The sequence below is a fragment of the Phocoena sinus genome, chromosome 6, assembly GCF_008692025.1.
Source record: "Phocoena sinus isolate mPhoSin1 chromosome 6, mPhoSin1.pri, whole genome shotgun sequence".
Taxonomy (NCBI): domain Eukaryota; kingdom Metazoa; phylum Chordata; class Mammalia; order Artiodactyla; family Phocoenidae; genus Phocoena; species Phocoena sinus.
In genome coordinates this window covers 55,644,763-55,659,131 of record NC_045768.1, presented here as the reverse complement: position 1 = coordinate 55,659,131, position 14,369 = coordinate 55,644,763, and the positions used below count along the sequence as shown (strand labels likewise).

Genomic DNA, 14,369 nt, shown 5'->3' with positions numbered 1-14,369 from the left:
ATTATCAAGATTTTGCTACATTTCCTTTATCCATTTCTTTTGTTAATTTGCTGGAGTATTTAGAAACAAAATCTTAGGCATTAGATCATTTCTGCTACATACTTCAATATGCATCTCTAAACAATGTTGATATTTGTCTTCCACAAACACAGGGACATTATCATACCTATCAAAATTAATTAATTTTGATTAATTAATTAATTGCTTGGTGTTATCTAATACCCAAACCATAATCAAATTTCCCTAAGAGTGTTCAATATTCTGTTTAAGTTGGTTTGTCTGAATCAGGGTTCGAACAAAGTCCACATATTATATTTGGTTGTCAGGGCTTGTATCTTTTAATCTAGAACATTTCTCCTCCCCACCTTCCTTTTTTTTTTTTTTAATTTGCAGGGTTTGACTTGTTGCAGGCTAACTGGGTTAGTTGTCCTATAGAATGTTTCACATTCTAGATGTGTCTGTTTGCTGTCTTGTGGTGTCATTAACATGTTTCTCTATCCTCTAGGAAGTGAAATTAGCTCTAGAACAACACTGTTCAATAGATGTTTCTGTGATGATGGAAATATTCTACTTGCACTATCCAGTACAGTAGCCACTAGCCATTGTGGCTATTGAGCACTTTACAGGTGACTCGTGTGAGGAAATGAATTTTAAATTTTATTTAGTTTTAGTTAATTTAAATTTAAATAGCCATATGTGGCTACCTTACTAGATCATGTAGCTCTAGTGGCTCAGATTAAACTTCAAATTTCTTGGCAAAAGTGCTTCATAGGTGCTTCCTATGAATCACATATGAAGAAGACATGTGATGTCACCTTTAGTGATGTTAAGATTGATCAGTGGGTTCATATGGTGACACCCTCATCCCTCTAATATGGAGTTCCCCCAAAGGATATGATTTTAACATTAAGATTTTAAAAAAATATAAACTTCATCTTTGTGCAGTTTTTGAGAACCAAGGAAAGAGCCCAAAATAGCTCATTGAGCTCTTTTATACATTTATAGTAAAAGTCAGAAAGGTAAACTTTTCTCCTCCCTATATCAGACTCTAAGGAAACTATACTGTTAAAGAACATTTCAGAGAAAGACTTTGAAGAAGGCCAAACATAAAACACAATTAGTTCCTGAGTCTTGAGGCTGGGTCTACACTTAAAAAAAAAAATCAGTAATCTGCCATTGCTTTAGGGCTGAAATAATCCAGATTGTTTCAGGTACTTGAGGTTTCCCTGCGCCCAGGCGTTTCTCCCAAATCCTAATGAACAACTCGCTTTGGAAACTCAGTTTGCTGGTGTTATTCACATTTGCTAATGAATAATTCACTGGCACAAAAGATTGTAGGGCCTAACAAATGAGTCTGAGTCCAGACATAAAATAATGGCCTAGAACAGGACTTTGAAGATCTTTCTCACTTATTATTGAATCCAGCTGCCGTTGGAGAGACAGCTGGCTCTAATAAGTGGGCATGAATGTGATGGAGAGAAGAGCCCCTCTTTCCTTATCTGCTCATTGTCAGGTAACATGGGTGGCCCTTCTTTTTGCTATAGCAGGGAACTGAGGGCATGACAGTGGTTCCAAAACCTGATTGGACTAACTCTACCCCTTCCAGACTCCAATGAAAACTACAGGCTCTCTTCCCAGAAAAATGCACATATGCACATGCATGAAAGGTTTCCTATCATCTCAGGGCCTTTAGGATCCCTGACACATCCAGGGGTCACAGCATAAGACACCCTGCACTGGAAGCAAAAGTATCAGACACACTTGCGTGGATATTCTCACAGTATGTGGTATACAGGATGGAGCCCCAATGCTGAAGAAGCCAGTTCCTGGTCCTTCCTATCCTCCCAGATTTATCCGTTCTATTATTTTATATTTTCTACTTGTTTTAATTCATTTTCCTTTTTAGACCAAATAATGCAAATACTTTGCAAAACTATTTTAAAAGTATCTAAGGCTATTCAATGAAAAGTAAGTTTTCTCTCTGTGTCTCTACTCTAGGTTCTTTCCCCAGAGGCATCCACCATTAGCAGTTTCTAGTTTTTTCTTTCAGAAATATTCTAAGCATATATGTCTATATCATATTCTCTGTTTCTTCCAAATGGCAGCACAGTTTACACATTTTTGTTCCATGCTTTTTTTTTCTTAGCTCTATATTTTAGAGAGTTTTTACTGCTGGGACTTAGAGCTCTGCTTTATTCTTTTCCCATGCTGCATACTATTCCATCTTGAGGCTTAACCATAATTGATTTAATCTGACCATACTTAATGAACATTTAGATGGTTTCCAGTATTTTTTAAACTACAAATATTGCTGTAGCATATGTTTTTTGTACTTGTGAAAGTATACCCATATATACCTATTCCTAGCAGTGGAATTCCTGAGTAAAATGAAAAATTTTGATAGATATTAACAAATTGCTCTCCAGAGAAGTTACATGTGATAGACAGAATAATGGCCCCCAAAGATATCCATGCCCTAGTACCTGGAACCTGGGGACATGTTACCTTTCATGGCAAAGAGAAATTAACTTGAAGATGGAATTAAGGTTTCTAATCAGCTGACCTTAAAATAGGGAAATTATCCTGGATTATCTGGTGGACTCTATATGGTTACAAAGGTCCTTAAAAGAACCAGAGAGATGGTAGCATGAAAAGGAGTTGGTTCAATGTCGCTGGCTTTGAAGATGAAGGAAGGGAGCTATGAGTCAAGGAATGAAGGCAGACCCCTAGAAGCTGGAAAAGCAAGGAAATGGAAAAGATAAGGAATGTAGCCCTCACATTTTGCTTTTAAAGATCTCTGTTGGATTTCTGATCCACAAAATCAAAAATTATACATTTGTCTTGTTTTAAGCCATTAAGTTTGTGGTAATTTGTTATAGTAGCCATAGAAAATTAATACACTTTATGTATTTACACTCCTACCAACAATGTATGAATGTATTTTCCCACATCCCTGCCATTAGTGATGCCTTTTTTTAAATATATTGTCCTCCCCTCATATGAATACTCCTTCCAATGTTATTTGAAAATAAATGTTTACAATTTAGTGTCCTGTATTTTTTTAGATAAAAGGAAAATCTCAGCTATAATTATCTGTAATATTTTGTTCTTTTCTCATTATAATTAACTCTTTGGAAAATCCCCATCTGGGACATGTACCATTTTCTTGGCAGTGGCCAGGATGTGAGCAGTATGCGTGACTGATGTGTCATTTCTGCAATGCTGTTGTCACTGCTGATCAGCCTGCACTGCAGAAATACTCTGGGACTAAGAGTTGTTTAATGAGATTTGTTTTCTGCCACCTACACAGGTACCTACACAGGTAATAAAGCCAGTGTCTGTAAGTGGTGACAGTCCAATGGCTTTGCTTGACCTCCAGTGGAGGTGGCAGCCTCAATCTTTGCAAGATGGGCCAGAGGCATTGTATATGTAGCAACTTCTGTATCTCCCTGGCAGCTACGTGCCTCAGGTGACTGGGGTGGGGGAAATTAACAGAGTGTAAATATTTCCTATCAGCTAAGTTAATACACCCATGCCCGACTAGCAGAAGTAGCTGCTAGTCGGGCATGGGTGTATTTCTCATTTTGCATATTTAGTTTGCAATGTAGTGGTGGGACTTCCCCTTACCCATGTACATACATTAAACCCTATAGCCTGGCTTGACCATCTCTGAAATTAACATCTATTCAGGATAATTATTGAGCATCTACTCTGCTAGGTATTTAGGACACAAACTCTTAGCCATGCAGAGCTTACAGTTTATGGAGACAAATAGTAATCAACAATCGCAGGAGCAAATGTAAAACTGCTATTGTCACAGTTGCCAAAAAGAGGATATATATGTATGTGTGTGTGTGTGTGTGTAAATAAACAGTAGTGAGATTCTACCTTGTCTGGGAAAGTATAAGAGAGGCTTGGGTGGGATATGTAAATCTGTATACATTTGCTAATCCATACCTACATTGGATGACACCCTAGGTAAAGGATATAGAGGGAGGAAAAGAAAGAACTAGAAACACTGCTTAGCCAGGGAGAGGAGGAAGAATGGCCAGAGAGTTGAAGGGAAACCAGAAAAGGGCTGTGCCCTAGGAGTCAAGCAAGGAGATTCCAGTTATATCAAGGAGAGTTAAGCAAGGAGAGTCCAGTTAAGGCTAGGAAGAGCATAGAATGGGACACTGTGTCTCAGAATCAATAGGTTGTCTATGTTACAATGGCAGAGACGTGGTAGGGCACACCTGGATTCAAGTGTGGCTCCTTCCCTTTAGATGTGTGGCATTGGACAAAAGACTGTCTGGCTTCAGATTCTGCACCTGTAAATAAGAATAATAATATCTCCCTGAAAGAGTTACTGTGGGGATGAAGTTAATTAGCATATGCAATATCCCTACCAGTTTGTAGGTTTTCAATAAAGATTGATTCCTCCCTTCCATTATGTCTGACCACTTACTTATGTTTTGGTTGTCACTATCCTTGATGTCTTAGCATTGGTGTTGATGACGTACTTGTAAGGGTCAAGGCAGGTCCTGTCCCTGTATATAAATGCATTAGTAAGGGTGCCAGCAAGTTGTTGTGAGCTGACAAGTCAGTGCTCTGGATACTGTAGGGAGCCAAGCACCCACTGGTGTGCCTCTTGCTATGCTGACAGATCATCGAGGATTGGATAAGGACATAGTACATCTTCCTTCATCACACTGAGTTTTTCCCTTTCAGGGAAAGGCACTCCAGTTACCAAAATTAATACCTAATTCTTGTCTCAGGACATCTTTCTGCACTCACATTTCTGCAAATGCATAAATCTCCAATGCAAAATATTAGTAATAAATGACTAATTCCAATAAAATTTGTTTTGTTTAGAGACAGCATTGGCCCTCCCAGATTTTTCTGATTGGCTAGAAGCAGCCACTCCCTCCTTTATTCCTTCATTTTTGTCTGTTAAATACAGTGAATGGGAAAAAATGCAATTTCTTCTATTGGTTAAGAACTCTTGCCCTGCCTGCTACCTCTGACGGTTTTTACAGTGTAACCCTGGCTTTGGCAACTATGGTAACTACCCATTGGGAGATTATGTAATTCATTGCTTCCCTTAAGTTAACTAAACCCCAGTAAAGAGACTGAAAAATATTTCTATTGGGACTAAAACAGGATACGTAATTTTTAAACCTCTTTAGGAATTGTCCTTGTTTTGTTTTGTGGTACGTGGGCCTCTCACTGTTGTGGCCTCTCCCGCTGCCACGCAGGCTCAGGGGCCATGGCTCATGGGCCCAGCCGCTCCACAGCATGTGGGATCTTCCTGGACCGGGGCACGAACCCGCATCCCCTGCATCGGCAGGCGGGCTCTCAACCACTGCACCACCAGGGAAGCCCTGTCCTTGTGTTTTTAATTAGCACACGTTTCATTTCTTATTGACAGTGGGCATGTTTTATGAACCAAACATGAGGACGTAACATTTCATAAATATGATTTTTATAAGCATGAGAATACCTTTAGGGACATACTACTATTTTAATTGTAATTGTTACAGAATTTCCAGGGCTTGGGGGTCGTATAGATACTAAAAATGGGCAGGGCTTAAATCGTAACGGAGCTATGATCACATTCGACTTTTAGAATTGACACTGTAAAATAAACATTTTAACATAGTGATTGGGGCCCTAAAGAGAGTGGATGGAAAGCGTGGAAAGGAAGCTAGGGCTCTTAGCATCTCGTGATCCGGCCACCAGGGCATATACACTAGGACATTCTCTCGCGTTAGTGCAGTCTGGAAGCCAGCGTCGTTCCAAGTGGAGCACAGGCGGCTCACACTCTGGCGGCGCCGGGGGCCTCGCAAGCGTTCCTTGGTGGAAGGTTGCGTGTTTTGAGTGTCCATAGCAACGCGACGCTTCAGCCTTCTGGAAGCCTTGGCTCCAGCTCGCGCTGTATGAGACCCGTACCGGTGGAAGGGACCTGGGCTGGTGGGAGAACTTATGGGGGTACAGTGGGGTGGGGAGCTGGGGAAACTACTGGGAACATTTGCTCCAAGGATTGAGTTAAACTTAAGAAAAATCGGTCCAAGGCTCAGCGCAAAAGGATCTTTTCATTCCAGTCCTTTCGCCCACGTAGGGAACTATGCCTTTGGAGGTGGTGGTGGAACTACAGATCCGGGCGGTAAGAGAGATCGACGAACCTCTCCTCTTTGGCCCAAATCAGACTCTTTCCCCAGGGTTCTAAAATGGTTATGGGTCGTTTTCACCACCCCTCGCCCCACACACATCATTAATACTACCTCTGTCCCTAAGATTCTCCACATTGGTCTTTTCTTACTTTCTAACCTTTAGTTCAACTCAACCTCTTCCCACCCCTCCTGCCCCGCCCCCCCGCCGTCCCGCCCCCAAGCCTGTTTCTTGGCTTTATCTGGAATTTTTCTGTTCTTTTAAAATAACCTTGCATTAAGTCCAAGAAGGATTTTATTTTCTTTTCCGGGATACAGATTTGTGAAGATTAAAAAGCCCCTTCTTTAAATAACCAGGGAAGATTTTAATTTCAGAAAGCCAGATCACTTCCCTGATAATTTGCCACCTCTATAAACCAATCAAGTATTTCTAAGATACTTCCCCTACAGATGGCTCTGGCTTGCTAATTCCAAAAGGGATCAATCAACAGCTGTTTAATAATTATCCACTGAATCCTGCTTAAGTGAGGTGCTGTGGCAAAGTGACTCCATTGTTCCTGTTTGGGGTCAGTCGTTCCTTATTTCAGCTTCCATTTTCCAACCCTTCCATGTGTAGTTGGTGACAGACTGTCAGGCAGCTTTGCCTGAAAGCTATAAGGAGCTTCTCTACTGGCCAGGTTTATAAGCAGAACACCAACAGTTTATGGCCGTGGAAAATCTGGTTAGCCTCCATACAAGTGACAGATGCTGTGATTTCATCCTAAGTGCAGCTCTGAAACAAAGATGGAAATCTCCTGGATTTGACTGATTTTGCTGACAGCAAATAGGACCAGACTATATCATTTGTGCTATATCAACTGTGACCTCTCACAATTGTGTAGTAAGATGAAGGAATTCTTGAGACGAGTGATAAATCTGTCTTCCTACTTATTAAGGCAAAAATTAAACAAGTTTTCATCTCACTTCATTCAACATTACCGGTTAATTTTATTTTGATTTTTAAATGGTATTCTTCAGTGTACAATTAGTTAACAGGGGAATCAGTTTTTTTTTATTCTACAGTACTTAGGATGCTTCAAAAAAATCAGGTGAATTGATCTGTGCTTTAAAAGCCAGCAAACTCAGGCCCCAGCAACCAAGATAAGGGAATTCCAGAAAAATAACCAGAAAGGAGGTGAGCCTAATTTTGATCTCCCAGTATTCAGACTTGTAGATGCTGCAAGAGGAAAAACTGCTTCCAAATATCTGGCCTGAATATTGCTGCAATTAAAATAAAGGATCTCTTTAAGTCTAAACAATAAAGGAAACCACTTAGAGTGTCACAGTTTGGCTGATTCAGGAAGTGAAGATGTAGTCTGTGTTCAGGATGTTGTGGAAATGCAAATAATTTTGCTTCATTTTGAAAAGTAGCTATTCCTTTTTCAGTGTTCCTCTCACGCTCAGAAAGTTCACACTTCCACCCAATCAGAGCCTACCTGTCACAGCCATTCTCCGGATTCCTAGGTACATCTCTATATGACAGGTCAAATGCCATAATCCTTTCTATTTATAAATGTCAAAATAATTGGTTAAGATTATCTAAAGACACCAGTTCCATAGGTAATTTAAAGGTTCATATTTTCAGGCAGAGCAGCATTTAAAACACACACCCTCTTCCATCTTTCCTGATCAAAGAATAATGAGCAGAGTCCACCCTGCATTTGGAGGTTTTTGGTCTTGTGATTTGGGGAGGCACCATCGATAAACTGCTTTAATTGTGAGGGTCAATATAAATGGAAATTTAGGAGTTATATTTTGTGCCTGGTATAGCAGTAGGCTCCACTTGATGAATTTCAAGTTAAATACTGTTACCTAAAGTGTGCTGTATACAGGGAAATGGAATTCCATATGAAAAATATAATATACAGGGTCATCCTTGTGGTATATATTTGAAAGCTTATGCTGTTGCATTGCAAAGAATCAAGTTATTTTTCCATTTTATTACCTCATTAAAGAAGCATTATTCTTTATTCAGTAGAGATGGTAGGCAGCAGGGCCCATCTTCTTCCATGTTGGTCCACTGACAAAGTATGTAGTGAGCCTACCCCCAGACTCTCAGTTCCTTTGATCTCCTCAGCAGCTTCGCTTTTCTGTCCTCTGTCATGCCATGCTATTTGCTGTCAACAGAATTAAGCATGAGGCCATAGTCCCATCTTTCCTTTTCTATGGGCACTGTCGATATGACCGCCTTTAAGTGTTTCTTCTTCAGGTAAGTTCTTGGTTTGTTCTCTGAATGCAGAAAGACAATATTAGTGGGAAATAAATATCTTTTTAAAGATCTTTTGAGGAGGTAGAGGAAAAGGAGAGAAAGATATGTACTATAATCTCTCTTCTCACTACCTGATGCGCAAAGATGTAAGAGACAAAACTAAGAAAGCATACCAAGAAAATTAGGAGTAAGAATAAATCTTCCCAACTGTGGTAACAGATCTTCAGAGGATAAATTAGAATAACCTATGTCTTAGACTCTTAAAGTACTGTTTAAAATCTACCTCAGGAAAAGAACTAGGATTAGTATGTGGCTCATCTGCCTGTATATTTACAGAATGAAGGTGATTTGTTTTTTCAAAGTTCAGTTTACAAGTGATATGTTGACTTACAGGATTACACAAAACAAAATTTTCTGATGTCAACTTTTAAAAAGCAGCAATATTATAATCACCTCAACTTGGTTTCTTTGCAGTTGTCCTGGAGATATAAAAAGTTGTTGAATAGGTATATAATAGAGGGGGGGGTTGCTTTCTATAATATGGCTGTCATCAGTAATGGTCAGCACTGTGCTCTAGCCTAGCAACCCATCAAGATTGTAGGACACCTGAAATACCAAAAGGAAGCCTGAAATCCTTAGGGGGGCAAGCAGGATGGCTGCTGGTTTATGTCAGCATCGTCACGTGTAGAAACTTTCAGATCTGGTGCCATAACAAGTGAGATGGTGTCATGGTTGGTTCCACAGTACAAAGAGGACTGGAGCATTGTGCGGTGAAAGCCAGCAATAGTCCACGATGCTGTACTGCATGTAGCCCAGAAAAAAGCCAAAAGCCACGTCGGTGACATTGTGCCGCCCCAGCATGACCCTGGAGAGGCCCAAGATGAAGGCCCACAGTACCACGAGCACCCTCAGTGGAATGGCCAGCACTAGGTGGTTCAGGATGAACCGTGAGACTAGGGCGGCCCTGGTGGCATGGCCCGAAGGGAAGGAGTACTTGTCCACCGAAAGGGTGAAAAACATGTCCATCTGGTTGTGGGCCGGGCGGCGCCTGCGGACCAGCCCCTTGATCAGGGCCACCAGCAGCAGGTCCAACAGCAGGGAGAAGAGTAGGTTCATCAGCACCTCTCGCCCGGCCCAGCTGTCGCTCCTGGACAGGCAGTAGAGGGTGCCCAGCAGCCAGGGGATGCCGTGTCCCGAGATCTCCAGCAATTTCATAAGGGGCCGCACGCTGCCCCAGGATGAGCTCTCCCCCGCACACACCCCCAGCTTCTTAGACAGCCACAGGTCGATGGCCAGCAGGGAGCGCAGGGCGATGCCCAGGAAGGACGGGTTCAGGTCCATGCGGTCCTCCTCGGGCAGCGGGGACGGGAGCGCCGGCGAGGAGCCCGCCCCGGCCAGGGCGAACGAGCCGCGGCGGTGCACTGGGCTCTCGGATGCGCGGAGCCGGGCGCAGGTGGGGTCGGCGCCCGGCGCGCGGCTGCTGAGCAGGGACTGGAACTCGAACCTGCCGCCGCCGCCGCCGCCATGGGCCGGGCTGCCGCTGCTGCTCGGGGCGCAGGCGGCCAGCGGGCGTCCCTCGGCGTTCCTCCGGGGGCTCGGCATCGCGGCGGGCGGCCCGGACCGCAGCACCCGGCCAGCCTAAGGAGAAGCTTCCCGGCCCTGCAGCCTCTTCCGCTTCCGCACTGCCATCCTGGAGGGGCGGGGAGAGGAGCCAGCGAGAGGACGATTGTGACACCTGGCGGAGACTTGGGAGGAAATTGGAATTTCCAGTTTGAGCGAGGAGAGGAGAGGGGGAGGGTAGTGCTATAGGAGAGAGGTGAGGGTTACGGTTGTGGGGGAAATTTGACATTGTTTGTGGGAGGTTAGGGGAAATAGACCCTTTACAAAGCAAAACGCAAACCCTGTTCTCTATTTTTTTCTTTGTTTTTAAGATTTCTTGCCCAGGGGTGTGCCTTCCTGACAAGCAAGATGTGTTCCTTGGGGTTTACCTCCTGAATCAGTACCTGGAGACACACTGCTATCCTTCCGTGTTCCCTATTATGATTCAGCGGAGCATGAGGTTTGAAAAGGTGATCTTGACTTTTTCATTGCTAAATAGAGAAATTCAAATTCTGTTGTCTGAGGATCATTTAGTGGTTCTTATAAAAAACACAGCTTTTATAAAGTTATTTTGTAAATTTTCTTTAAAAAAAAAATACATGAAGGCACCTCAGCACAGTGCAGAATCATAGTTGGAGGACTTGCTTTTGCATCCCAGATCTGAGCCAAGTTCTGTCAAACTAGTGCTAAGTACCCTGGTAGATGTTTTCTATTTTTGGAACTCCCATGGCATTTTCTAACTGGAACAGAGAGCATTTTCTGAATGTTCTTGGAAGTGTTAGAGGCAGCTGTGTACATTCTGACAGAGATTATCAATAAACTAGCAGACCTTAGAAACAAACTTTTTTAGATTCAGAAAAATACCCCAGACTAACCAAATTAGTTAAATCCTGTATGTGAAATCCTGTAACAAAACAAGAAGGCTTTTTAGATTTACTGAGTTTCCTTAGGTCATATCTGGTTTATTTAGCTGCAGTGATAAAAGCTAGATTCCATTCCAGTGAATGTGATCATAATATAAGTAGCCAAAACGTTACCAACCCTCTTCCCACTTTCATATTTAATGGAACATTAATTTCATTACTATCCAATCACTGACAATCTCTTGAAGTTTTTGTTTTGGAATTTAGAGATTGAATCAGTTTTAACCTTGATAAGCCTATGATTTTGTCCCAAAAAATATCACTGAGGTGGTTCTATTGGGGAGAGGATGAGAATGGGAAGGCTTCAGGGTAGGGCCTGTCACTTTTAAAGGTCTGGATAGTCGTGCCCTGAAAATGATCTGTCTATTTCAAACAGAGTAGCAGAGGAAATCAGGATTGATTTTTGAAAGGGCTAGGGCTGTGTGTAATATTTTTATAAATCACAGCCCATTAATTAATTTTTTACATCTTTATTGGAGTATAATTGCTTTATAGTGTTGTGTTAGTTTCTGCTGTATAACAAAGTGAATCAGCTATATGTATACATATATCCCCAGACGCCCTCCCTCCTGAGCCTCCCTCCCACCCTCCCTATCCCACCCCTCTAGGTGGTCACAAAGCACCGAGCTGATCTCCCTGTGCTTTGCAGGTGCTTCCCGCTAGCTATCTATTTTACATTTGGTAGTGTATATATGTCCATGCCACTCTCTCACTTCGTCCCAGCTTCCCCTTCCCCAGCCCCCACCGTGTCCTTAAGTCCATTCTCTATGTCTGTGTCTTTATTCCTGTCCTGCCACTAGGTTCATCAGTACCATTTTTTTTATGTTTCCCTTGTTTTATTTTTACCTCAATTAATGTACTTTATAGATGTGATAAAATATAAGTATTATGTAAGGAGTGGGGAGAGAACAAACTATAGCCACACAATTCTTAAAACATAGAAACACACATACAATAGGGCAACAACACCAAAAAATTCTCATCTGTTAATTCAGTTATAATGTGCCTTATTACTTAATATTGATCATTACTTCCTTGTGTATCATTAAATACACATTTATGGCATCATTTCCAAAGGCTTTGACCCCTTTCCAACATACATTTTAATCCAACCTCCATTGCTGCCTTTGGTTTCTTTTTTTTTTTTAACATCTTTATTGGAATATAATTGTTTTACAATGTTGTATTAGTTTCTGCTATATAACAAAGTGAATCAGCTATATGTATACATATATCCCCATATCCCCTCCCTCTTGCGTCTCCCTCCCACCCTCCCTATCCCACCCCTCTAGGTGGTCACAAAGCACCGAGCTGATCTCCCTGTACTATGTGGCTGCTTCCCACTAGCTATCTGTTTTACATTTGGTAGTGTATATATGTCCATGCCACTCTCTCACTTCGTCCCAGCTTACCCTTCCCCCTCCCCGTGTCCTCAAGTCCATTCTCTACATCTGCATCTTTATTCCTCTCCTGCCCCTAGGTTCATCAGAACCATTTTTATTTTTTTTTTAGATCCCATATATATATGCATTAGCATACAGTATTTGTTTTTCTCTTTCTGAGCCAGCCTGTTAATTTAAATAGTCTTCCAAACTGTTTGGATAAGAGAGGAATAAATGGATATTACCTTGGAACATACAGTCCGAATCCAAAGGAACCTAGTTCTAACCATTTCAATGTTGGTCATCGTTAAAAAGTGGGTGGTGAAAATCCAGTCTATTTTTTTCCCCCAAGAATTTCCTTATTAGTTTTATCAATTGTAAATTTGCTTTTCTAGAAGACTTTAAACATCTTTTTATAAGAAGCCCAAGGATGTAAAATTGTAGAAGCTGTAAATCAATCTGTAAATGACCTTGGAGGTCATCTAGTCCAAGCTCCCTGACTTGCAGAAGAGGAGAATGAGTGTCAGAGTCACACTCTAGATGTCACAAAGCTGTGTATTTGAGATTACTAGATATCACAGACCATTTTTCATTTTATAAAGTGCAAGTAAATAAATGCTTTATTTTAAATTTTGAAAAGTTGCCTTCTTGTGTGAGCTGTTTGAGTTCATATTCAAGCTTTCTACCAGTTGGCTCTAGCTTTCTTGTATCTGTTCCATTCTCTAGCTGCAAATACTTGCAGGGAGTAGTGAAAACACTTTCTCCTCCTTGGACCTTCTGTATAATTCAGAATTCAATGTTCTAAAGCATTCAGATAAACAAGAAATTACTCATAAAGAATGTATGAGCCATTGTGTTTGAGCAGTTCATGTTGATCATTTATTCCCCACGATCATCCTTGAGAAAATTCTTAGACATGGATGAAGAGAAGGGATGAACTAATATTACTGGAAAAATTTTGGAAAAACCCCCAGCTCACTCACATTTGCTTGTTAAATCCAAGTCAGTAAGACAGAAGTGGATTACAGGGGACAGCCTCCACTTTTGTGGTTAAAGCAGACCTGGTTTTGGATCAAGAGCAGATTTTAATCATGCTTAAGGTTAAACACCGTTTAAATCAGAAATTTAATGCCTGAAAACAAACTCTGCTGAAAACTTATGTTTCTTACAGGGTTCTAGAGTTCAGGGAGAGGGTCATGTTATGCCTTTACCTCAGTCCCCCTAGGCCCTTTTATCTCAAGGACAAAATAAACATATTTGGCTGTGGGTAGACAGGTATCACAGTGTTTTTCTTGTGCTTCATGATACACCTAAAACTTATGAGGCTCTCTCTCTTGTTATTTTTGGATTCTGTGGGAGTCTAGCTATGAATACTTAGCTTTTCTTTTGTGTTGCACATAGAATTTTTATTTATGTTCCTTTTTAGCACAACCAATGGCTTGGGAAGAGAAGCCATTTATTCAGTTAACATGTAATAAGTATCTGTTGTATTCAGGATGTTTTTCTAGGTACTCAAACAAGACTCTTTCAGGTAGATGCCAGATGTGCTTTTAGCAACAAACTGTGGGGCTAGGTCAAGTAGATGACGTTTTGAACATGTGGTAGATTCAGCTAACTTAAATTTTCCTTGTACTTGGTGTTGTGTTCATTCTCATTCATTTATTCTATAGTCATTTGTTGAACTTTTAACCACATACCTGTTAAAGGTACTCCTGTTGAATCCTAAAATATTATATGGCTGGATTTGACATGTGTTAATTATTTGGAAGAATATGCTCTAGATTTTCTATAAGTATATATTAATAAAACTTTGAAGATTTATTTTCCCCATTTTTTTTCCTGCAGGTATTTGAAAATGCAATAGATCCTGGAGCTGTAGCAGACATTTTAGAAAGTAGGTACTCCCCCCTTCACCCCCAACAAAAGAGAGAGAGACTATTGTGTATATGTAATTCACAGATATAAAATTCTATTTTCTAAGTTGTGATACTTCCACATTTACCCCATATTTATGTTCAAGATAGTCTGTGTAAAATTTCAATCATGTCATTGATTCAATTACAAACCC

The 14,369-nt window shown here is 41.1% G+C and overlaps 2 protein-coding genes across 9 annotated transcripts in view; one reads left to right on the top strand and one right to left on the bottom strand.

The window, feature by feature from the left end:
* SPATA6L (spermatogenesis associated 6 like) overlaps nt 1–14,369 on the top strand; it is a 61,401-nt gene that overhangs the window by 4,106 nt on the left and 42,926 nt on the right. For 4 of the 8 annotated variants that reach the window (XM_032635940.1, XM_032635941.1, XM_032635942.1 and 1 more), the window contains 3 exons: nt 6,101–6,145; nt 10,329–10,466; nt 14,147–14,195. In XM_032635940.1, coding sequence (XP_032491831.1) covers nt 6,107–6,145; nt 10,329–10,466; nt 14,147–14,195 — 226 coding nt within the window. In that variant the 5' untranslated portion in view covers nt 6,101–6,106. The remainder of the gene's footprint in view (nt 1–6,100; nt 6,146–10,328; nt 10,467–14,146; nt 14,196–14,369) is intronic. The other 4 variants (XM_032635947.1, XM_032635946.1, XM_032635944.1 and 1 more) reach the window with 1 other exon arrangement.
* Nucleotides 7,117–10,117, bottom strand: PLPP6 (phospholipid phosphatase 6). Its single transcript, XM_032635948.1, has 2 exons — nt 8,851–10,117; nt 7,117–8,417 (listed from the first exon to the last, which is right to left on the bottom strand). Exon 1 carries the CDS (start codon nt 9,997–9,999, stop codon nt 9,124–9,126), a length of 876 nt encoding a protein of 291 aa, XP_032491839.1. The 5' UTR covers nt 10,000–10,117; the 3' UTR covers nt 7,117–8,417; nt 8,851–9,123.